This window comes from Vitis riparia, chromosome 19, assembly GCF_004353265.1.
Source record: "Vitis riparia cultivar Riparia Gloire de Montpellier isolate 1030 chromosome 19, EGFV_Vit.rip_1.0, whole genome shotgun sequence".
NCBI classification, from domain to species: Eukaryota; Viridiplantae; Streptophyta; class Magnoliopsida; order Vitales; family Vitaceae; genus Vitis; species Vitis riparia.
The window spans coordinates 19,631,270-19,658,266 of NC_048449.1; the positions used below are offsets into that span (position 1 = coordinate 19,631,270).

Here is a 26,997-nt window from a genome sequence, read left to right on the forward strand (position 1 = left end):
CTTTGTACCTTTCTACACTTCCATCCGCCTTAAATTTCACTCGATATACCCACTTACAACCTATAGCAGTTTTGTTTGGAGGTAAAATTGCAAGATCCCAAGTTTTATTATGCTCAAGAGCTTTTATTTCATCAGTCATGGCAGTTTGCCAATGAGGAATTGAGACAGCCTGTTTGTAAGTTTTTGGTTTAAAAGTGGATGAAATAACAGAAATGAAGGCTTTGTGTTTGGAAGATAATCTGGAATCAGATAAAAAGGAGAATATGCAGTAGGGCTTACCAGATGAGGAGCAGCTTGAAGGTGCTTGAGTTGCTGAATCAATCTTAGTCATATTACCACAATAGTAATTCTGCAAGTATTTAGGTAAAAGCTTAGTTCTTTCAGACCTTCTAAGACTATTAGCATCATTGTTTGCATGAATTGTATTTTCAGGAATTGAAGATTCAATAACAGAGGTTGGATCAGTAGAATTTGTAGAACCAGAAGTTATAGAAACTGAGTTGTTTGGTTTGTAGGATTTGGATTCATATATTTGGGGAAAATCTGGAAAAACAAAAGGTTTGTGAATTGTGTCCGGAATAGAGGGAAATGTAGATTCATGAAAGAGTACATTCCGAGAAACAAAAGTTTTGAGAGTTGTTAAGTCAAGAACTTTGTATCCTTTAATGTTTGGTGGATAACCAAGAAAAATACATTTTGTTGCTCTTGGCTGGAATTTGCCTCGATTGTTTGTGATTGTACTAGCAAAGCATAAACAACCGAAGACTTTGAAGTAATTGTAGTTAGGTGGCTTTTGAAACAATAACTGATATGGTGTTTGATTATTTAGAATGTATGATGGAGTACGATTTATCAGATGTGTGGCTATTAATACACAATCTGTCCAATAGGACAAGGATAATTTTGACTGAAACATGAGAGATCTAGCTACATTCAATAGGTGTTGATGTTTTCTTTCAACCCTTCCATTTTGTTCAGGTGTTTCAACACATGATAATTGATGAATAATGCCATGTTCTTGATAGAAAGTAGGCATATTAAATTCTTGACCATTATCTGATCTAAGAGTTTGAATATTAGTGTTGAAATGAGTGTGAACATAAGCTAGGAAGTTGGTAAGTATAGCTCGAGTTTCTGTTTTGGTTTTCATTAAGAATAACCAAGTGAATCTTGTGAAATCATCAACAATAGTTAGAAAGAATCTATAACTAGAATATGAAGGAATGGAAAAAGGCCCCCAAATGTCAGTGTGAACCAATTGAAAAGCTTTATTTGATTGACTATTTGATATAGGAAATGGTAGCTTTTTCTGCTTAGCTAATGGACAGATCTCACAAACTTTGTTATGAATAGCCTTTACAGAAGAATCAGAACTATTTATGAGTTGTATTTTTGCATTTGGAATATGGCCTAAACGAAAATGCCATAGATCAGAATTAACAGTACAAGACTCAACTAAAGAACTAGAAGGTAAACCAATTGAACTAGAAAGCATTTCTTTATTTGTTTGAGCAGATAATTGTTGAAGATGGTATAAACCAGATTGAACTTCAGCAAGCCCAATCATCCTCCATTTGCTGAGATCCTGCAAGATACATTTGGATTGAAGAAAAAATAATCCAATTGAATTATCTTTAGTTAATCTTGATGCAGAAACAAGATTGATATTGAAAGATGGAACATAAAGAGCATTGTGTAAAGTAATATCAGGTGAGAATTTTACAGATCCAGTGAAGATAATTGGAACTGTTTGTCCATTTGGTAAATGAACTTTGGAAGATGTTTTAGGTAAAACAATCGAGTCAAATAGAAGGGGAGAACATATCATATGATCTGTTGCTCCTGTATCAAGAATCCAAGTAAACTGATTCTTTGATGAGGAAACGGTATTGCAGAAAAAGGGATTACCTGAGATGGATGCAACATTGGCAGTTGCATTAGAATTTGTGTTTGAGCTGGAAAGGCTGTTTGCTAGAGTGAGCAGATTTTGGATTTGTTCTTGAGAAAAAATCATGTTGGAATTACTTGAATTTTGCTCCAAAACATTAGTATTATTTGCAGTGGGCAATCTTTGAAAATTTTTGGCTACAGTTGGTGTAGAGTTGAATCTTTTTCCTCTTGGTCCTTTCCATCCAGGAGGATATCCAATTAGCTGAAAACATTTATCAACTAAGTGACCCGAATAACCACAATGAGAGCAGATTGCATCAGACTTTCCTTTCTGCTTTGTGAATTGAGTATTGCTTGTTGAAATGATTCTTGATGATTGTTCAACAGCCATTGCTTGTGAATCAATGGAAATGCCAACTGCATTAGTTAATGATCTTTGACTCTCTTCTTGTAAAAGTAAGGAGAAAACTCTGCTCATAGATGGTAAAGGAGATTGCAGTAGCAATTGACTTCTAATTGCTGAATAAGAATCGTGAAGCCCACAAGAAATTTCATTACATAGTCTGATTGTTGTCTATCAGTCAAGTCCTTCAAAATATTGCAAGAACAACGATTAAGGTTCCCACATCTGCAACTGGGAATAGGACGGTAGCTAATGTATTCATCCCATAAAGCCTTGAATTCACTAAAATATTCAATGATAGATTTGGAATTTTGAGAAATGGAACTTAAGGATTTTTCCAGGGAGAAAACCCTTGGTCCATCACTTCTGAGATATCTGATTTTCAGTTCCTCCCAGATATCAAAAGCATTTGTGAAATAGAGAAGACTACCACGGATTTCTTTGGCAATTGAATTCATTAGCCAAGACAAGACAAGATTATTTGCTCTTAGCCAAGCAACACGAAGATGAGGATCATTAGTGATTGGTTGAACCAAAGAACCATCAACAAATGCAATTTTATTTTTCACTGTTAGAGCAATTGACATAGATCGACTCCATGCAATATAATTCTCACCAATGAATATCTCGGAAACCAGAAGTGCACCAGGATTATCAGATGGATGTAAGTAATAGCAGCTGGATGAATCGTCTGAAAGATTCTGTACAGGTCCATTTGATGAATGAGAGTTAGCCATAGAAGCATGTTCTTCCTCAATCATTGTGAAGTAACAATCAACCAAGAAAGATGAAGAAGAATCAAGAAAGATCAAGAAAGATCAAGAACAGCAGGAAATATGAAGCTCTGATACCATGTGAAGATATGCAGAATTACAAGTGAAACAGAGGAGAAAACAGAGGAGAAACAGAGGAGCACTGAAACTGAAATTCTCCTTACATTCAAATGATCTAAAAAGGTACAGATGAGGTCTATTTATACACTTGAAATGGATTAATAAAGTTGTTAAGTATTGACAACTAATATAACTAATTTAATTGACATTAGTTAGATGAATTCTGTTTGGCTATTTGTGATTTTAACTCTAATTCATCTATCAGATTTTGGATATTCCAACATCCTTGTTCTCGGTGAAGAACCGATCTTCTTAGTTCGGTAAGAGTCTATGCGCAAGAAGCCTAAATTCAATCAACAATAACACAAAAGTTCAAAGTCTTGGTTCACAAGTATGAGAAGAGTAGTGTGGAGATAATTGGCAGATTTGAGAGAAAGGGTTTCTCTTTGAAAGGATTGAAGCTTTTGAGAGTGGAATGTGGTTTTACTTAGAAACACCATGAGGACTTGTTGCCAAAGCCATGTTTCAATGGGTCGGTTGAGTACATCATTTTTGGCCCAATTATTGTCATGATTTGGGGAGAGGGAATATGATTCTTGGGAGTGACTCAGTGGAAAGTGAAAGGAAATGGAATGTAAGAATGGGCAAAGGGACCTACCGTCTATAAGTTCAAATAACCATTGAGATATATTTTTGCTTAAAGTTGGTGGTAGAATGGTTTACTCCACTTGCTCATTGAATCCAGTAAAAAATGAGGCCGCGATTGCTGAGATTTTATGGAGGTGTGGAGAGCCTGTTGAACTGGTTGATGCCTCTTGTAAGTTCCCTCAACTTGTTTCCAATCCAGGTCTAAAGGAATGGTAGGTTCGTGGCAAGGGTACGGGACTTGCAAGCCTTAGTTGGAGAGCTTCCTAATCGGCTCAAACCCCTAATGACTACCATTGTGATTGATTCTCTTTCATTCTGGACATCGAGAATGGGAAATTGAAGGAATAATCAGGACCGAAAACTGAGAAAGCTACTCATGAGGATATTTCTTTAAAGACCCATCAAGTTGTCTTCCAAATTTTCATCAGTAGTGGGGTCACCCCTTGACCAAAAGGCCCATGGTTTGGTGACTGTAGTTGTGACAAAGGCAGATGAGATAAGAGGAAAGACTAGACTCAAGAGTATAAGCCCACATACCTGCCAACATCACTCCATCCCGAGCCCACTCCTGCATGGTTATGCATGGCCACATTTGGCATGCAATCTTGGTGACCATGTGTCATCTCTTGTTATTTCTTCCATTTCTTCATCATTTTTTTTTTATTTTTGAAAATAGTTTTCCAAATCCTTTTCTTCAAATAAATTTTTGGATTTTAGTTTTTTAAATAATCCTAACTTTTCAAATTTTCATCCTTAAATTTTCTTATTAGGTCTCAAAAATCCTTTTTTTAATAAAATTTTCTACTATTTTCTTCGGCAAGCAATTTTCACATTTTCCTTGATTTTTAAAATGTTTTAAAATAAGCATAAATTCAATTCTGTAATTCCAAATGATGGAATTTATAGAATTGATTCATGCAAAATAAATTGAGTTTTGGTGGGGGCCCAAAATATGTGATTAATGCAAAAAGTAAATAGAATGTATGATTGATTGATTGATTGATTGCTATACATGATTGGCTTATTCCATTCTATGACACGCATGCGATTATTTTGTGTTTGTTTACTAACCTTTGTTGTCATGAAGCAAATCAACTTATCACTCAGGTACACTCTTTGTTTCTCTTGTTCATTCGATTATTTTGTTTTGATTGATATTCATTCAGTATCCATATTTGATCAATCAAATTCCATACTTGTTTCATCTCATCAGTAGAAACCCGTTTTTAGGGACTTAGATGGGTGCTACGGTCTTTATCATACCTTCTCGATAAATAATCTGACCCCAAGCCTATATTTGGTTTTTTTCACAAACCACATTTTCCAAATAAGGAGTCACACTTAGGGTTTTCTTTCTTATTTTGTTTACCCTTTAAAAAAAAATAATAAGTGGCGACTCCAAGTCATTTTCTAAAAAAAAAATGAATCATTTTCAAATAAAAAGCGAGTTCGCCATCGAGTGGAAGCGCATGAGCGGAAATGCGGGGTCCATAGATATCTCACATTTGATAAGGGAAAAAGTTTTTAGAGTTAGATATATATATATATATATATATATATATATATATATATATATATATATATATATCAACTTTTTTAACTTTGAAGATGTGTTTTATAGCCGTGAGAGCCCTTTAGGTTTAGAACTAAAAATATCTACATGATTTAGAGCAAGTCATTACAAAATGACATCATAAAAAATTTGGATCATGTTTCGATTTGTGCATATTATCCTTGCGTAAGGTTCACGCTAATCTTCTTTGTATCGTTGCAATTTTATTTAATGTCACTGAATTCCGTGACACCCTAGACTCAGCACCACAATCATTTCACATATCGAAACTAAAGCTAAATAAAATCCCTAACACTTAGATAGAAAAAAATCTAGAAATTATAATTGAAATTGAGTCTTAAGTCAGGAATCCTAAATAATCATATTTAAAATAATTTCTAATAGAAGCACCCTTCCTATCCCGATCTTTCCTCATAGGTGTCACTTTGTATTAGAAAAATGGAAATAATATAAAAAAGTGAACTTGACAACTCAATAAGGAAAAAATAGTTCAATAAGAAAAATTAAGTGTAGTACAAAAAATTCAATCCTAGGAGATATCATTTATATATATATATATATATATATATATAAGTCAATTAACAAATAAGTTTATTTAATTCAATAATTTAATTTATTTTATTTGAAAATTTTAACACTTTCAATTTAAAAATAACATAACATAACATACTATGCATAATCAGATCATATTTAAAAGAAATTTATAAGCAAATATTTCACTATGATCCATTCACAATAACTCTATGCCCACAAAGTGTCAATAGTATAACAAATGTCAATAACACTCTTATTGGCTAGGGTTACACTAAATCACTGTCTCACCAAGGGTAATGAAGGTCAACAACTTATCCCTTGTTAACTAGGGTAATTGAAAACTAGAGTTTCCAAAATTATTTTAATTAATTGAAACGATAAAATTCACTTGCATAACAATCGAACAAATCATATGATATTCCCAATTTATTTTATAAATTAAGAGATAAAATAGAAATATTTTATAAAATATTAATTGACCCACTTTCAGGAATTGAAATATTTTGATCATTTGCAAGTGGATGAAAACAAATAAAAATATTATAAAAAATTATAAAATTACTTACTATACTATTAATCTTCACCCCAAAAAGTCACATAAATTCTTAAAAGAAGTAATCCACACATTTAAATTGAAGAACGAAGTAATATTAAAACTTTCTTCTTTTTAACTCTTCAAATCAAAGTTCTCTAGAGACGTTTTTTTCTCTCCCTATTTTGTCTTTTTCATTTTTTGATATTATGGAGAAACCATAACAAGAAAAAGATAGTGGGTGATTAAAGGTATAAAAATATCTCAGTTATTTAAAAAAAAAACATAAATATCCCTAAATTCAAGTTCAAGGTAGGTCCTTTTAAAATACATAAATATTCTTAAATTAAGGGTACAGATGTTGCATGTGGGCATAGGGGAAGAAGAGAATGGTTTACTCATAAGACATCAATTAACTACATAACATCAAACATAATGGCTAGAATTCCTAAATTATCACAATCACTTGGGATGGCCTATGGATGTCATTACACTAATAGGCCATACGCATGACTCATCATGGGTAGCACAAGAGAAAGGAGACTCAATTAATCTAACATGAATCATGGTGTTTTCACATACATTATCCATTTTGTTGGCATGGGTTGATGTAAGAAACATATAGGCTATGTTTGATTCTCGTAAAATTTGAGGTAAAATGTAAGGGAAAAAAATAGAAAGGAAAAACAGAAATAGAGGAAAAGTGAAGGAAAATAAAAAATAGACTTAAAGTTAATAAATTATTTGTTTATGCTACTTCAAATTTATTTTACTTATTTTAACTCTTCAATATAAAGATTAAAAAATTTGAAAATATATAAATTTTTAATTAGTTTTAATTATATTTAATTTTCTTTTATATTTTTCATGGTAAAATCAAACATAAGAAAATCATTTTTCATTTCCATAGTACTTTTAGAAACCAAACATAACAATGAGCTTTTAGAACCCTTTTGTTTTTTTCTCTATTCTTGGTGGCTAATTTGATATTGATCGATAAGGATTTCCACATTCTTTTTATCTTAAAATACATGATAAATGGCTTGAATAAATACACGTAAAAATAAACTACTAACTTGACAAATAGTTCATTCTAACACATTAGAGATCTTGCTCTCAGCACAAACAAAAGCATGAGGTATTTCTACCTAGAAATGAGGGGAGAAACCAACCAAACCATTATGAAAACTAAATAATTTCTATCAAAACACTTGTAAATAAGAAAGAAATAGAGAGTATTATTTGATACAAATGCAGCTTAGCAAAGAAAACTTTGTGCCAAAAGCCATTGCGATTAGAAAATAGTTGTTGCTTGATTTACATGACTCTGGTTTTTTAAGCCTCACTAGTAGGAACAGAAAAGTCACATTTTCCAAATATATCATGTTTGACAAGATACCTAGATATTATTTAAATGTCAAAGTTAAATAGCTGAACTTTATTAGAAGACACAAATGCATGCTAACCTACACATCAAACCAAATACGCTAGCATTTTTTGCTGAAATTTTGCAAATGATTCCCATATGTAAGCCATGACAATACTCCCCATGGGCAGCTCAGTGGGCACGATCCATTGGTGAATCAACAGGTTTGCAATCAAGCATATATGTTTCCTTCAATAAATCAAGAGTATACTTTCTTTAAGAGACCACAATACTCTTTTTAATCCTTGTCACTTCCATTCCAAGAAAGTACCTTAGGGTCTGAGATCCTTAATTTCAAATTCTCTAGCTATAACGCCTTTGAGCCTTTCCATTTCTTCAAGGTCATTCCCTATGAGAATTATATCATCAACATACACTATAAGGATGGTGATCTTACCATTTGACGAGTGCTTGAAGAATAGGGTATGATCAGTTTGCCCTTGTGTAAAGTCGTGACCTTTTACTGTTCTAGTGAATCTTTCGAACCATGCCCTAGGGAATTGTTTCAAACTATAAAGGGACTGTTTCAACTTACAAAGAAGATTATTTCTTCCATTGTCTTCAAATCCCGATAGCAAGTTCATATAAACTTCCTCATCTAGTTCTCCGTTTAGGAATGCGTTCTTGACATCCAACTATTGACGAGGCCAATCTAAGTTGGCTACCAATAACAAGAGGACTTGTATGGTGCTTAATTTAGCAACAGGTGCAAATGTCTCTTGGTAATCTATCCCATACATTTGAGTGAACCTTTTAGAAACTAAATGCGTTTTATACCTCTCAACTGTCCCATCTGATTTGTATTTGACAGTGAACACCCATTTACAACCCACTGTATTTTTCTCATTTGGCAATTGAACAAGTTACTAGGTATTTTTTTTTCAGTGCTTTCATTTCCTCCAATACCACATTTTTCCACTCAGGGATAGTTAGAGCCTCTTGTATAGACCTCAAAATCTCAACACAAGAAATGTTAGTAGTAAAGGTTAAAAAAGAAGAAGATAAACCTTTATACAACACAAAGTGGGATATGGGGCGCATGGTGCAAGATCTTAAACCTTTCCTAAGGGCTATAGGCAAATCTAGATTTTCAAAGACAACTTGACTTGGATTTTTCTAGGCATAATCTAAAATACCTAGATTGTTTTGCAAAGCTACCACATTTGGTTTAGGATCTTGACAGTGTAATTCCACAATAGGCAGCTTCCTTTGAGGTTTAATTCTTCTACTATAGAAATGGAGTTCTTGTCTCTCTAGATCTCCCATGTTTCCAAAATATGTTAAGTTGGTAACGTAGTAGGCTCAATTGGATTGAGATTAGGTCTATGGATTTGGATTCAAGCAGATTTCTAGAGTCAGGTTGCTCAGGGGTAGATAGGACACTGACAGACTGTGTGTTTGTTTCCTAGAAACATTCTTCACTCTTAAGATTCTCACTCAGAAGAGTGTTCACAGGAAAGTATGGTCAAGACTAAAAAAATAAAAAAATCTTGGGATACGATTTCTTTATGGTTGGAGAAAAACACTTGTACCCATTTTGGGCTAGAGAGTATCTTAAGAACACACACTTGATGGCTCATGGATCAAGTTTGCTTTTGTTTTGGTAATGGACATGGACAAAGGACAAACAACCAAACATTTTCAAGGATAAGGAATTGAGTGATCAAAACCTAAGATAAGACTCAATGAGGATAAACATAGGTGTACGATATTAAAGGACACGATTCGAGAAGTGATGACAACTTATGCTCACGGGTATTTGCATACACCCATGGTAAGTATAAGGGCTCGAGCAACTTCTAAGAGGTGACGGTTTTTTCTCTCAACAAGGTCATTTTGCTAAGGTATATTGACACAAGAACTCTAATGAATTACGTCATTTTGTTCTAAGTGTGTCAAAGTTTTAGGAAGTAGTTAGGATATTTTATTTTTCTACTAAACAAAATCTGAAATCAGTAATTTAGATTGTAGTTAGGGGGTTTCTATTTTTATGCAGTAGTCACATTTTCCTATTTTATAATTGAATTGGTTATAGGGCTAATGAGCACTTTCTACTATATATCTATGTATTCATACTTTATGAAATTTAAGAAGAATAATTACTTTTCTTCTAAAAAATTACATGGTATCAGAGCCTCGTACTCTTGATCCATTTTTTCTCATGAAAAAAACGGTGATGACCGGTGCAACAAGAAACTCTACAATTTCTACAAATTCATCTTAGAGCATCCAATCTGCTGCTTCGACATCGAATGACGACTCTTTCTCCCAAAATTTCGACCTGCAACTCACGGTTCACAGGCTCAATGGGAAGAACTATCTCAAATGGGCACAATTAAAGAAATTGGCGATTGATGGAAGAGGAAAATTAGGGCATCCGACAGGTTAAGTGACACAACCTGTAGCAAATGATTCATCCTTGAAAAAATGGCATTATGAAAATTCCCTTGTCATTGTGTGGCTCATCAATTCTATAGAGCCGAGGATTAGGAAGCCTCGTCTTTTTTTTTACCAACATCCAAGGATGTTTGGGAGGCTGTGCGAAACTGTTATTCTGATTTAGAGAAATTTGTCTCAAATCTTTGATTTGAAGACCAAACTTTGGCAATCCAAACAGGGCAAATGTGACGTTACTACCTATTACAATGAGATGGTGACTTTATTGCAAGAACTAGACTAGTGTTATGATGATGTTTGGGAAAATTCCAATGGTTGTGCTTGCCATAAGAAGAGTGAAGAGAATGATCCAATCTACATGTTCCTCGCTAATCTTAATCGAAATCTAGATGAAGTTAGGGGACAAATTTTGGGCTAAAAACCACTGCCATCCATTCATGAAGTTTTCTCTAAAGTTAGGCGTGAGGAGCCTCGGAGGAGAATTATGCTGCAAAATCAAGGGTTTAACTCTAAGGCAGATAAGCGGAAGAAGCCATGGTATGAGCACTGTAAAAAACCATGGCATATAAAGGAGACTTGCTAGAAACTTCATGGTAAACCACCAAATTGGAAGAGAAAATTTGGTGGAGATGGACGTGCTTTTCAAGCCACAATCGAGGAGTCTCTAGAGCACCAAATTAATTCAGAAATAGTTTATTTCATGAAGGAGCAATTAAAGCACTTACACAAACTTTTTCATCTCCAAAATTGTATGTAAACACGTTTTATTCGTTGGCTCAAAAAGGTAATTATTTCACAATTACCTCTCTTAGTGTCATCCTAAATTCAGTAAATCCTTAGATCATCAATTTTGGAGTGACTGATCACATGATAGGTTACTCAAAACTATTTTCCTCTTACAATCCTTGTGTAGGCAATAAAAATGTCAAAATTGTAGACGGTTCCCTTTCTGTCATAGCCGAAACTAAATCAATCCAACTCTCTTCTCTCTTAATTCTTCATAATGTGCTTCATTTTCCTAACCTATCTTGCAATTTACTATCCATCAGTAAAATAACTCTTGATCATAGGTTTCATGCTAATTTTTATCCTTCATATTGTGAGTTTCAAGAATTGAGTTCGGAGAGGATGATTGGCAGTGCTAGAGAGTGTGTCAAACTCTACTTTTTTTTAATATGGAACCAACTCAAGTAGACAAAACCAACGTACCCGTTTCAATTCTATTTCTATTTCAATTTTTTAGGATAGTGAAATAATGGTATGGCATTATAGGCTAGGTCATCCAAGTTTTCAGTATTTGAAGTACTTGTTTCCAAATTTTTTTCAAAATAAAAGTCCATCTTTCTTTTAATGCGAGATTTGTCAATTAGCTAAACATCATCGTGCATCTTTTTCTCCACAACCTTACAAGGCCTCTAAACCATTCACTATGATTCATAGTGATGTTTGAGGACCTTGTCGGGTTTCTACAAGTTTTGAAAAAATATGGTTTGTTACATTTATTGATGATCATACTCGGTTAACTTGGGTTTATTTGAAGAAAGAAAAATATGAGGTGGAAAAAATTTTCAAATTTTTTTACACCATGGTGCAAACACAGAGTTTCACGAGAAAATTCAAATTTTTAGGAGTGATAATGGCAAAGAGTATTTTAACAAAATTTTGGAAAGTTTTTTCTTGGAAAAAGGTATTGTTCATCAAAGCTTTTGCAATGATACTCCTCAAAAAAATGGGTTAGCTAAAAGAAAAAACAAACACCTATTAGAAGTAGCTCGGGTGTTACTTTTTACAACTAAGGTACCTAAATATCTTTAAGGCGAAGCCATCCTTACTGCAACATATCTTTTAAATCGAATGCCTAGTAAGGTTTTAAACTTTGAGACTCCTTTAAATATTTTTCATAAGTTTTATTTCATCAACTTTGCCTTTAAAAATATTTGGGTGTACCGCTTTTGTTCACATTAATGATCACAATCGAGGAAAACTTGAACCCCAAGCTCAAAAAGGTGTGTTTGTTGGTTATGCCTCTAATAAAAAAGGATACAAATGTTTTGACCCGATTTCTAAAAAAATGTTTGTCACCATGGATGTCACATTTTTCGAATTAACACCATTTTTCACTATTGATCTTCAGGAAAGAAGAAAAAATGAAGATTCAGATCAATTAGAATATTTTCAACTTGAGGACTCACCAGTTGTTTATTCTCCCACACCCTTAGTTCAATTTGAGAGTCCAAATATTATTGTACCATATTTGAGCGAATCAAGTTCTTTAAATAATGAAAATGCATATCCATCCTTGGTGTTGTCTCATAAAGATCACGACTCCAACATAACGAATGGAAAAAAAAAAGGTACCAAGAACATAGGGTTAATACCTGACATTGTTTACTCACAAAGGAATACAACTCAAAAGAAAGAGTCGGTTGATCTCTTGCACTGCCATGAGTCCATAGATCCTCTAAGTAACACTTTTCTTGAGCCTACATGACCTATTCAATCTACTTTAGGTCTTAATCCCAAGTTCACGAGTCCTAGGTTTGAGTCTAGTGAGTCTACCAATTCTGATATTCTCATTGTTGTCCGCAAAGGTGTAAGGTCAGGTACCAAACACCCATTGTCTAACTATGTGTCATACAAAAATCTCTCACCCAATTTTCGTGTTTTTACTTCACAAGTGTCTTGTATGGAGATTCCAAAAAGTGTGCAGGATGCTCTAAAGATTCCCAAGTGGAAAAGGGCTTTTTTTTAGAAGATGAAAGCTCTTGAAAAAAACAAGACATGGGAGATGATGGATTTTCCTAGAGACAACTGTGGGGTGTAAATGGGTATTTACAATTAAATATGGGTCAGATGGATCGCTTGAAAGGTATAAAGCTAGGTTGGTCACTAAAGGATTCACTCAAACATACGACATTAACTACCTAGAGACCTTTACACCTGTAGCAAAGTCAAATACTATGAGAGTTCTCTTATCACTTACAGCAAATCTCAATTGGCCTCTACAACAATTAGATGTGAAAAAATGCTTTCCTTAATGGAGACTTGGAGGAAGAGGTATATATGGATGCACCCCCGAGCTTTGATGAAAGGTTTGGTTCAAAGGTATGTAAATTGAATAAATCTTTATAGATGTTGAAACAGTCACCAAGGGCTTGGTTCAAGAAGTTCACTCATTTTGTTAAAAGTCAAGCGTACACTTAGGGACAAGTTGATCATACTATGTTTGTAAGACACTCACAAGATGGGAAGATAGTTGTGTTAATTGTGTATGTAGATGACATAATTCTCATCAGGAATGACTCGCTTGAGAAGAACCAGTTGAAGCAGTCTCTCTCATCAGAATTTGAGATAAAGGATTTGGGATCCTTGAGATATTTTCTTGGAATGGAGGTTGCTCGGTCAAAGAAAGGAATAGTTGTCTCACAACGAAATGATGTTCTTGATCTCCTTAAAGAAACTGGAATGAGTGGTTGCAGGCTAGTAGACATTCCAATTAACCCTAACAAAAAACTTGGAGATTACAAAGAAGGCAATCTAGTGGATACATCTCGATATCAAGGACTAGTAGGGAAGTTGATTTACTTATCACATACATGACCAGATATTGCATTTTCCATGAGAATGGTAAGTCAATTCATGCACTTGCCCAATGAGAAACACCTTGAGGCAGTATATCGAATCTCGAGGTATTTAAAAAGTACACCAGGCAAAGGTCTACTACACTTCCAAAAGACTACACATCAAAATGTTTGGGGTAAAGTCTACTACAAGTTCAATTATTGATATGAGATCTACATCATAATATTACACATATATTTGGGGTAACTTGGTCACATGGCAAAGTAATAAACAAAACGTGGTTGCAAGAAGCAATGTCGAAGCAGAATATCGAGCTATGGCTCATGGAGCCTATGAGATGTTATGGCTAAAAAGGGTATTAGAAGAGTTGAATATGCAAATTAACATACCAATTAAGTTGTACTTTAAAAACAATGCCGCCATCAGTATTGCACAGAACCTAGTGCAACATGATCACACAAAGCATGTTGAAATTGATAGACACTTCATAAAAGAGAAAATCGACAATGAAGCTATTTGTATGCCATTTGTTCCAACAATGTAACAAATAGTTGATATCCTAACCAAAGGATTGTTCAACCCTAACTTCAAACTTCTTGTCGGCAAGTTAAGCATGATTGATATCTATGCGCCAACTTGAGGAGGAGAAGAGAGGGGGGTGGGGGAGAGGGGAGAAAGAGAGAGAGAGAGAGAGAGAAGGAGGGTTATCGAAGTTTTAGAAAGTAGTTAGGATATATATATATATATATATATATATATATATATATATATATATATATATATTATATATATATATATATATATTTGTTAAATAAAATCTGAAATCAGTAATTTAGATTGTAGTTAAGGGGTTTCTATTTTTATGCAGTAGTTACATTTTCCTATTTTATAGTTGAATTGGTTATAGGGCTAGTAAGTAGTTTCTGTTATATATCTATGTACTCATACTGTATGAAATTTAAGAAGAACAATTACTTTTCTTCCCAAAATTACACTAGGTAACCTCCCAAAATAAAATAGAAATATTCTTGACCATTGTTAGTCCTAAAGACTTGGATTTGTACTTGAAATTGGGTTTTAATCATTGAATGAAAGGTTTGAAATATTTTGCAAGTTTCAGATTTTTCTTTTAGAAGGTATACCCAATACAACCTTGTGTGGTCATCAATAAAAGTTATGAACCATTTAGTGCCTAAAATATTAGTTACCCTAGACAGTCACCAAATATCACTATGGATGATGGAAAAAAGGAACTCAAGTATGTTTGGCAATTTGAAAATTTTCACATTGAAAGGAACAAGGGTCTTTATTTTTAAATAAATATGGAAACAAGTTTTTTAGGTAAGGAAAACTAGGGTGGCCTAATCTATGATGCCACAACATTATTTTATCATAAAAAACCATAAATAAATTCAAATCCAAAAACAAGTTTTTTAGGTTAGGAAAACTAGGGTGGCCTAATCTATGATGCCACAACATTATTTTATCATAAAAAATTAAATAAATAAAATAGAAATAGATTCAAATCCAAAAACAAGAGCTTGTCTAGTCCTAGAGTCCTCATCCCCAAAGAAATACAACCCTTAGCACTGCCAATCTTCTTCCTTGAGTATAACTCCTTAAATTCACAAGATGAGGAAAATTTAGCTATGCAATTGAAATCTTTGGTAAGCTTACTTATAGATAGTAGGTTACATGATTAATTTGGAACATAAAGGACTGAAGTTAGAGTAATATTTTCAGTGATTTTAATTGAGCCTTTTCTTGAAACAATTGTCAAGGACCCATCAGTTATCTCAACCCTTAGATTATCAGAAAAACAATTGAAATTACTTGTCATATGGTTCAAAGCACTAGAATCTATGATCCAAGGTGCTTTTGAATTTTTTGTGACACTAACAACTGTTGAGAAATTACCGGTTTGACAAAGATTTCAAGATCCGAAATTGGTGTTGGGTTGTTGTGATTGATTCAGAAGTCTATACAGCAAGTCCATTTGTTCTTTGCTAAGTGATATTTGAGTGGTTGCAGATTCTTCCCTTTTAAAGGTTGTTCTTGCATCTGCTGCAACTTGAAAGCCCCTTCCAACACTCTATCTAAGCCTCTCATTCGCAGGTTTTCCGTGCAACAACCAACATTTGTCTTTGGTGTGGCCGAGTCTGCTATAATGATCACAATGCACTCTTTTTCTAGTTCTCTGTTTTCCATGGTATCCATTCTCACCCGTTTTTAAAGCCAGGGCAGAGCCTTCCATCGGGGTATTTTTGAATCATTCTCTTCTCCCAACTTCACCTTTCTTCGACTCTCTTCCCTTCTGACTTCAGCAAACACTTCATCAAGAGGCGGCATCGGTTCCTTTCCAAGAATCCTTCATCCACCTCATCTAGGTCTTCATCAGGACCAGCCAAAAAATGAAACATTCTTTCCTTCTCTATTGACCTTCTCTGTTTTTCAGTACACTCAAGGCAACAATTAGCCTCTATAAATAAATCTAACTCTTGCCATAAAGCTTGAAGATCAGTGTAATATTGAGTTACACAATGATTACCTTGTTTGATTTCCTTCAATTTGCACCTAATTTCAAAAACTTGGGCTAAGTTTCTGATATATGAATAAGTCCTCTTTATTACATCCCACACTTCCTTTGTTGAAGGCAAAAGTAGGTACATTTGACCAATCTTAAGCTCCATTGAATTAATCAATCATGCAATAACAATGAAATCTTCTAAGTCCCAATTTTAAAAGGTTGGATCATCTTCAGGAGGTTTCTTTGTGGCTCCTGTCAAGTGCCCTAATTTTCCTCTTCCTTTAATCAACCATTACAACCAATTTTTTCCATTCAATTTCCATCTAGGAAATTGTAGAAAGGTATTGTCTCCTTTGTATAACAAGGAAGCAGACGTAGTTTGAAACATCTGTTGTATAGGACCTAAAGTAGTCATTGAAGACTCATTTCCACAACGTCCTCTAGCCATGGAAGTCTTTGCCATGACATTGAATTAGGCCCAGATGTGCTGCGACTCTGATACCATGAAATCAGAGAGGAAAAATGCAACTCTTTGTCATATTTGATTGAGATTGCAAGCCTTAAATATATAGGCAATCTATTTAGGAAGATAATTACCAAAAATAAAATATTCTAAGAACCTAAGAAACAGAAAGCTAAAAACTAAGGGGTTACATATCTTTATTTGAAAAAAAAAAAAAAAAAGTCCTCTAATAAAATAATTTGATAATTAGCTAGAGTTTATCCAAAGTTCTCTCCAACTACAAACATAATTTGCCTTCACCAAATGAACCTTGATATTCTCGGGCATAGCATACCAATCCAGGTAATCTACCATAAACAAAAGCCAATCAAGAAAATCCGTAGAATTCAATTTTCCCAAAAACTCAGCAACTTCAATGCATACCTTTTATGTCACATCATGATTTTTGTCAAAGTTTGTCTCACATACTCTATTGGGATTTTGGTCCAAGTGTGCTAGCTCCCACCATCTTTTTCAATAGATTACTTTTCTTGATTTCTTTCTAATAATTGCACTATCTCATTTAGCCTATTGTTAGTTCCATAATGGCCTCTTGTTTAGACTGTTAAATTTACTCTTACTATATTGAAGCAACATCTTGAAATTGGCAGCACTCTCGGAACTCATGATTGGGTAAATTGCTCCACTCCTTAGTTGCATACACCTTCAAGACAAGAATTTTCACTCCGATACCCAAATTGATGTAGGGCAACTCTAGGATAGTTGTACACAATCAAGTAAGCTAGACAAAGCTTCAATCTTATAAGATTTAAGGAGAGGAACGTGAAATAAAAATTTTGGCAGCAAATAGAAGTAAAAAAAAAAAAAATAGAAAATAAATAAAAATAAATAAATAAAAACCTAATATTATTCATCATCAATCACTAATCCAACTTTCATCAATTAGCCTAATTTAGTCTTTCCAAAGCCTAAAAAATTGAATAAAATCAGGAAAATAGAAACTTGACCAAAGTAATAGTTTATTAGGACTCTTGTTCCTTTCCTCAAAACTACCATTGAAAGAAAGTGTTTAGAATTAGAAACTTTAACTCTATGGAAACTTCTTATAATAAGAGTTTGTCACAATGAAAATTTTCAAATTGTAAAAACAACTGTAATGGAAACTTAAAATTTAATATATACATACATACATATGAGAGAGAGAGAGATTAAAGAATAGAAAATTCTAAACCTTCCCAAATTCTAAAATCCTCCCCCTTTTTCCCCTTTTCCTCTTTTTCTTGAATACTCCTAGAGTGGCTAATCCCCGTTAACATCCCATGGCACATGATTTGTGTTGTTTGATCATCACACCACAAAGGTAGAATAATATGCACCAGAAAATGAGAAGGAAAGTTCAGAAAGCTACAACACTGAGCTTGTTTTGGTGCACTTGGAAGGAAAGTTAGAAGAAATTCTTTGAAGGGGGGAGCTGTTGGATTTAAGATTCTTAGTCTAAGGGGACTCCTTAGGAAGGAGAACTTTTCTTTTCTAGATTTCATTCATATGGTTCTGTTTGGATTGAAAGTTTTCTATCAGTCTCTATTTGGGGTAAGGTTTTTGTAAAAATAGATGTCATGGCTCATTGGCGCTTTGCCATTTTATCTTTTATGGATTGGTGTATAACATTTTATCTTAATTTTCATATTTTGGGTGCTTTTATTTGCAAATCAAGCTATTTTAGTCATGGAGTGAAACCTACTTTCGGATGTGTTTGCTTGGCAAAGAAAGTAGAGAGAGAAAAATATAAGGACATAAATAATATAAAATAAAATTGTAATTTTTTATTTGATTGGTCATGAAAAAAATGGAAAAGAACTATATTGTTAAATAAGATATTTTTTCCAAACTTTTCGATAAAATTAAGATTTATTTTTACAATATACTTTTTTTCCTTTCATTTGTTTTTGTTTTTAATGTTATCATCACGTAATTGTGGATAATAAAACTAGTTCATCGAGACCAATCTCGGGTCACCCAAAAACATTATATACATAATTATAGGCCATGGACTATTATTCATTTTTTTTAATCTTTTTATTAGTTTTTAAATGGTACTTCTTTGAAAAGAATACTCTCAAAGTTTCAAATAAAATTTTTATTAGAAGATTAAAAGTATTTTACAATATTAAAAATATACTTCTTATAAAAATGGGATATTTGACAAAGTTTAAAAAAATTCAAAAAATTATCTAGTGACTTTTAGATTAATGAGTAACGGAACTTTTTTTTCCAAAAAGAACAATTTTGTTATGCATATAAACATCAAAAAATGCTTTTGAAGTACTTTCTTTTATTAAAAAAAGAAAAAGAAAAGTTAACTAAATCTACGTAAAACTCTATGAGATAAATGTTTTTTCATTTAAATGAGTCATTTATGATAGTTTAAAAGTTCTGCTATAAGTTTTGAATTTTTTTTATATTAATAATAAATATCGTTTATTTGCTCTTTAATTTAAGTATTAAGGTAAATTTATACCTATTTTATTGTAATCAAAATTGTAAAAGAAGTTTTTGCAAATAACTTAAGAGTGTTTTATAACTAATTTTGAAAATCAAGCACCCAAGTATTGCACTCAAATGCAAATGCATTAATGACATGAATTTAGAAATTTATAAACTTGGATTAGGTTGAGTACCCTCTATAAATTTTGAAAACCCATACTTAATTTTAGTGAATTTTCCTACTCTCCCATATAAACATAATTTGTAAGCTTTTAGTCTTTTACCAATAACCATACTTAATAGGTCTGGACATTTCTTGCATACTCTTCTGAAGTAGGTTTGCTAACTTTATTGCACTTTTTACATGCTAAATTTACCTATAACACATGTTTTTGGGTATTTTGCATTACTTGCTACACTATAGTGATTTGGATTGAGGGTAACACTAGAAGTTTACAGGATAGATGGAGATCATATATACCTTTTTTGACCTCCCTTAAGGTTTCCATTAGCAGGGAGTGTGTCAGTTTGAGTTACTGGGAATGTCGCCCGTCCAACCATTTCAAGGAGTGGGTGGGCTAATTTTGGCTCCACAGCCTTCTCCTTTGTTTGCACATGGACTTTGATTTTGGTACTTCCATTAATGAAACATATCTTACCCTACTTTTTATACTTTTTTTCTATGTTAATTTAATAGCTCCTTTTTGTATCAGAAGGGAAAGAAACTAGTTCATCTGACATCATCAGCCATCATCAACAACCTTACAACTGAATGTAGCAATTGGCTCTGGTACCAAGATGGTGGAGATGAAATGTACATGGTTTTAGGTTTTGTCAATAATAGAAGAGAGAAAAAGAAATGACAGCAATAGAACAAACCACTCTGAAGTTCACTTATGACTTGAATTACTTCCTTAGATCTACAAATTTCAACCATCAGTAGTAGAAAACTAATGCATGTGGCAATGTCTTTCTTACTGTTCCTTAGATCTATGTGACCAGGCTTGCATTAAGAGAGGGCAAGCATGTTCTATGGATTGATCTCCAACACTGCACCAACAAACAAAACAAGAATGCAAACTTTTATTTCAAACTACACAAAATAGAGCTCCAAAATTTCACATCTAATATGATATAACAGCAAAAAAAAAAAAAAAAACACCTAAATCAACAGGCAACAATGGTGAAATAAATAAACCAAGAGAACTATGTGATAGCATGATTTATTTGAATCTTCAATTAGGTTGAATCTTAGAAAATGTGTCCAATACATCCATCTTTGTTTCTTTGGTAGGTCATATTGGATCAAAATCTTGGTATTTTGGAAATCTACACTGGAACTTTGGGAACACATTCTCAAGAGGGAATCCACTCTCTATATCAAGAAAGATTAATATGTCCCTGAAATAATTGATAAAAGGTAGGTCACAGAAAAACTGATGAGTCCTTTCAATAAAATTGTTCACTAAGATGGTTTTCTATCTGTTTGTATAAGACCCTTTTTTTAAAAAAGCCAGTTCTTTTAATAAAAGAACCTTTCAAGTGGTTGAAGATGATCAAAAAAAGAAAATATGAAGAGAAGAAATGCAAATCAAAAAATAAATAATAAATAAATAATCGAAAAGCTTGAACCAGCAAAAGGATTGTGAAAAGTATCACTTACAATCCTTCTTTTGGTGCACTACATGTAAGGCATGTATAAGTGTAGCAGGCAAACTTCAAGTAAAGCACTAGCTTTTGCTGACCATTTAAAATATATATCAAGCCCTCTAATGCATTAGCAAAGAGTGTTGAGATATTAGGAATGCTTTCCTTATATCATTCTTTCCTTATATCATTTAGTGTTGAGATATTAGGAATGTTTAGATATTAGGAAAGTTAAGATATTAGGAATATTGAGATATTAGGATATTAGTTGTTATTTTCTTATATCATTCTTTCCTTGTATCATTCTTTCCTATTCTTAGAATGGTGATTACCCTCTATATATACTCTATACATGAACGAATGAAAGAATGAATGAAAAAAACTACAATTTATCAATTTGAAGATGGTATCAGAGCCATGGAACTGAAATCCTGGATATTTTGTCTTTATGGTAGTCCGACAACGATCAACCATCCTAAGACAAGCCCTAATATTGATAAGTCAACCTTCAAATGCACTCACTACAATAAAACTGATCCCACCAATCTGGATATCCCACAATTTCAAAGCAACGACTCTTGGTATGACCAAGAAAACAATGAGGAACCAAGGGTTTGAACCATGGACCTTTAGATCATGTTTAGGCTATCAACACTTTGTTATTAATGATAATAATCGTGATCAACGGAAGAAAGATTCCAAGAAAACCTCGACTGCAATTGTTGCCAAAATAAAAATAGAGGCTAATGTTGCTGAGAAAGCCTCTGCATTGGTAGCTGCTACAGATCATGGTGGTAAGTTTTTAAATAATTTTACACCTGTTATTAATAGTGCATGGATAATTGATTATGGTGCTACAGATCATATGACTTTTGATTCTAGACAGGTTTCACCCCTTAGACCTTCCTCACAAAAAATTGTTTCCACAGCCAATGGTAACACAACCCCAGCCATTGGGGAAGGATCCTTAACTCTTACTGATACTTTGGATTTGGATTCTATTTTAGTTGTCCCATTTTTAGATTACAATCTTTTGTTAGTTTCTCAAATCACTACAGTCTTATCTTGTATTGTCATTTTTTGGCCTGAATTTTGTGTGATTAAGGACATCCAAATAAGACAGACGATTGGTTGTGGTATTAAGCGGGGAAAACTCTATTACTTGGACTTGCAGTCAAAGGATTCAAATAAGTTGCAACAAGCCTTGATGGCAGATGGATCTAAGGGGGAGAAGAAAAAGTCTGAAACTTGGTTGTGGCATCGACATCTGGGACATGCTTCCTTTGGTTATTTAAAAAAATTATTTCCTAGTTTGTTTGCAAAGAGTGATATTTCTGGTTTCCGTTGTGATATTTGTGAATTGGCTAAAAGTCATCATGCTTTGTTTCCATTAATTTTGAATAAAAGTCTGTTTCCTTTTATGGTTATACATTATGATGTTTGGGACCCATCCAAAGTCCCAACTTTGAGTGGCTCACGTTGATTTGTTACTTTTATTGATGATTGTACCAGAATGACATGGTTATGCTTGATGAAGACCAAAGATGAAGTGAACTTGTTGTTTCAAAATTTTCATAAAAGCAACATGGTAAGATTACGGCACTCATCGTATATGTGGATGACATGGTAGTTATAGGAAATGATCCTGAAGAAATAAAAGCTCTGCAAAATTATTTATCTAGAGAATTTGAAATGAAAGATCTAGTTCCTCTGAAATACTTTCTTAGGATTGAAGTTTCTCGATCAAGTGAAGGAATTTTTCTGTCTTAAAGAAAGTATGTTTTAGATCTTTTACAAGAACTAGAATGTCGGGATGTCAACCTGTTAATATACCAATAGAAGAAGGTCTGAAATTGTGTGTTGAGCCTAATCATGTATCAACCGATAAGGGAAGATACCAAAGACTTGTGGGGAGATTAATGTACTTAGCTCATACAAGACCAGATCTTGCTTATGCATTGAGTGTAGTGAATCAATACATGCATAATCCTAGAGAGCAACATATGAATGTAGTCATGCGTATTTTGAGGTATTTGAAGAATGCTCTTGGGAAGAGAATTTTGTTCGCTAAAAATGTTGATCATCAGAGCATAGAAGTATATACTGATGTTGATTGGGCCGGTGCAGTGGATGATAGATGATCTATATCTGGTTACTTTACCTTTGTAGGTGGTAATCTTGTGACATGGAAAAGTAAGAAGCAGAATGTCATCGCTCGTTCAAGTGCAAAAGTGGAATTTAGAGGTATGGCTCTAGGACTTTGTGAGGCATTATGGCTAAGACTCCTCTTATAGGATTTAGGTTACCTATCTAGGCAACCAATCCGATTGTTTTGTGACAATAAAGCCGCATGTGACATTGCTCATAATCCAGTACAACATGATCGTACAAAGCATGTCAAGGTAGATAGATTCTTCATTAAGGAAAAGTTGGATGCTAAGATTGTGGAATTGCCTAAGATTCGATCAGAAGATCAATTGGCCGATATTCTCACCAAAGCTGTCTCAAGTGAAGTGTTCTCAAAATTTTTAGACAAGTTGGGCATGTGTGATATCTATGCACTAACTTGAGGGGGAGTGTTGAGATATTAGGAATGTTTTTCTTATATCCTTTTTTCCTTATATCATTTAGTGTTGAGATATTAGGAATGTTTAGATATTAGGAAAGTTGAGATATTAGGAATATTGAGATATTAGGAAAGTTGAGATATTAGGATATTAGTTGTTATTTCTTTATATCATTATTTCCTTGTATCATTCTTTCTCATTCTTAGAATGGTGATTACCCTCTATATATACTCTGTACATGAACAAATGAAAGAATGAATTGAAAAAACTACAATTTATCAATTTGAAGAAAGAGATGGCTAACTTACTCAAAACTACATAATTGTAGGCTGGCAGCACAACCTGACACTTTTGCATAATCAACATTAGGTTGTATCCTGCACATATTAGACGACAAAAGTTTAATACACTAAATCATGAAACAAATACTTAAAACTTAGATATAAAAAAGACATCAGATTGGGAAATACAGATAGTTGGCAAACCCTATCAAGTAATTCTCCATTTCAGTGCAGTATTAGTGGATCTTTATCCCAAGTAACCGAGGACTACCTGCTGCTTGCAATTCTTGATTTGCTAGGAATTGGTCCTGCAAAGGTCCCTTTAAGGAATAATATCAAAAACCAGAAATAAACAATCAAGAAAGGCATGGAAAAAAACCTCTTTCATTCTTAAATGATATATTATAACCGCAACGACCCACTCCCAATCATGTAGATATTTCCTCTCTGTGTCCAATATGCCCTCATAGCTAAACGTAATTACAAGGTTAAGAGAAACTCATACATTTATAGTGTTAGGAACTTTTTTCTCTATCCAATGTGGAATATCACAATCAGCCCCTACATAGATATAACATCTTCATCATGTCTCACATGTTGTAAGGTCAAACAAACTCTCACATCAAGGGCGAGGATCGGCTCTGATACCATTTGTAATAACCTACTCTCAACCATATAACTATTGTCCACTCTAGGCCCAAGAGATCCACATGGGATAAGAGAAAAAGTTCATAAGACTATATATATATATATATATATATATATATATATATGCAAAGGATGTTTGTATGTTTAATCTCACAATCTCATTGTGATATCCCATATCGAATAGGGAAAAAAGTTTTTAACGCTATATATATATATATATATATATATATATATATATATGAGTTTTTTATAATCTTGTAAACACATTTTAAAGTTGTGAAAGTATGTTTGAATGTTTGAGTGAGAACAAACAATGTCTATAGGGATGGAAGCGGGATGACCCTTCAAAATTTAAGCAAAGAAAGATAATCAATCTCCCAATTGCCATAAGTGACAAACTCAAACTGAAATAATTAACAAATACACTAAGGCTTCGTTTGGATTTTGGGAAGAAGAAATAAAAAATTATGAAAATTACTCCAAAATTGATTCTTTTCTCAAGCTATTTTTCAACGTTCTCCTTTCCTTTCCCATTGCTCTTCCCAATATCCAAACAAAACCTTGAAAGTGGGCAATAAATCACTTACACAACAGAGAAAATGCTCAAAATTACGTAAAATTTTATCTATTTTCATTATTTGAACAACATCCAAGAAACAAAATTCAAACCTAAATCTAATGAAAATAAACCAAAACTTCCAAGAAGGATGAAAAAAAGAGATGGAAAAACTCGTCTCAACAAGCATCTCCGTCACAAGCTAATCGATCCGATCCTGAAGTCTCGCTATTTCCATGTTCAATTCAGTTTTATCTGCAATAGAGCAAATCATGGAATAACACTTCCTGTTAACACTCTGTTTGGTTGCTGAGAAAATCTCAGAAAAGAAAATCCCGCCATCAACCACCATCACCCCTATTTGGCTTACTTCAGTTGAGTTCTTCACTTGTATTAACAATCTTCGTCTTCTTTAGTTTTCTTGCATTTTCTCGGGTACCAAACAGAAGACAGAAAAATAACGATTCTTTTTTAGTTTTTTCTTTCCTCTCCTTTTAACTGTCTCACTTCTAATGGTGGAAGGGTTGTATGGTAATTTCATTAGACCGTTGGTTGTCTGAGACTTCTGAGCAGAAGCGAAATGGCGGGAAAACAGAGAAGTGGCAGTCAGGTGAATGCAATGGGCCGGGCTCAATCTTGGCCCATTTTAAATGGGGCATCGTCGGGTTGACCCCGATCCAATAAAACACCCTTTGTCCTTTTTTAATAAATAAAAAAAAATAAGAAATTGTTTAATAATAAATAATAATAACTTTTTATATCTATATAAAAAATAAGTGTCATACAAAAAAAAAATCACTTTATCCTACATTTTTAAAACTATCTTAAATTTTTTTAAATTTCAAATAATAATTATTATTTTTTAAATAGCTTGCAATTATATGATATAAATAGTCTCTATCTATAATTTTCAAATTTCATTTAAATTATTATGAAAAATAAAAATAATAATAAAATAAAAATAAATATATATTTTTAAATATAATAGCAAATAATTTTAAATAAAAAACAATTATAAATGTTTTAAATTTCAAATCATGATTATTATTATTTTAAATAGCTTGTGATTAAATGTTATAATCTCCTGCTATAATTTTCAAATGTCATTTAAATTATTATGAAAAAAAAATAAAATAAATAAATATATATATATATATATATATATATATATATAATTGCAAATAATTTTAAATAAAAACAATTATAAATGCTTTAAATTTCAAATCATGATGATTATTATTATTTTAAATAGCTTGTAATTATATGGTATAATCTCCTGCTATAATTTTCAAATTTCATTTAAATTATTATGAAAAATAAAAAAATAAAATAAATAAATATTGATTTTAAAATATAATTACAAATAATTTTTAAATAAAAAACAATTATACTTATATCAAATTTTTTCATATAATTTATTATTTTAGCATAAAATATATTTTTGAATTTTAACTTCAATATGTACTATTATTTGTTTTATCATTATTTGAAGTTTTTTCTAATATTTTTATTGTTTTTTTTTACTGCCCCATAATTTTTTATATTTTTCGATATTTTTATAAAACCCAACCATCAATATTTCCAATATTCAAATCATTGGTCTTCACTATTTATATAATAATTTCTATAGGAATTGTATTTTTTCTATAAATAAAAAATATTCAATGTACACCATACCATCGAAGAATAACAACGATAGAAAAATTAAAACCTTATTTTGTAATTTTCGAAAATAATTTTAAAAAATATTTTTTTGAGAATTTTATGATATTTTAGAAAGTAAAACCCCGTTTGGGAAGTTAAAATATTTTCAACCTATTTTTTAATATGCTTTAAAGATAACTCTTACATCCAAATGCTTTAATTTTAATCATTCTGCATTCTTATATAATTATTTTCTAAAACAATCCTTAAAAAACAAGTAAAATAAAATAAAACAACTAAAAATCATTCCCGAAAACATCTCAGTTTCTCTTTTTAAGAACAGTTTCTAATTACCAAACATA

General features: G+C 32.6%; 1 protein-coding gene, 1 long non-coding RNA gene and 1 other non-coding gene across 3 annotated transcripts; all 3 read right to left on the minus strand.

Moving 5' to 3' along the window:
* Positions 1-1,224: 1,224 nt before the first annotated feature.
* Positions 1,225-2,073, minus strand: LOC117908682. Its single transcript, XR_004650235.1, has 2 exons — positions 1,909-2,073; positions 1,225-1,585 (listed from the first exon to the last, which is right to left on the minus strand). It is a non-coding gene; the product is annotated as an uncharacterized LOC117908682 (long non-coding RNA).
* A 291-nt stretch (positions 2,074-2,364) lies between these two features.
* On the minus strand, positions 2,365-3,054 carry LOC117908299. Its single transcript, XM_034821908.1, has one exon. It carries the CDS (start codon positions 3,052-3,054, stop codon positions 2,365-2,367), a length of 690 nt encoding a protein of 229 aa, XP_034677799.1.
* Positions 3,055-5,470: 2,416 nt separating this feature from the next.
* On the minus strand, positions 5,471-5,577 carry LOC117909705. The gene has a single exon (XR_004650435.1). It is a non-coding gene; the product is annotated as a U6 spliceosomal RNA (small nuclear RNA).
* Between the last annotated feature and the right edge of the window lie 21,420 nt (positions 5,578-26,997).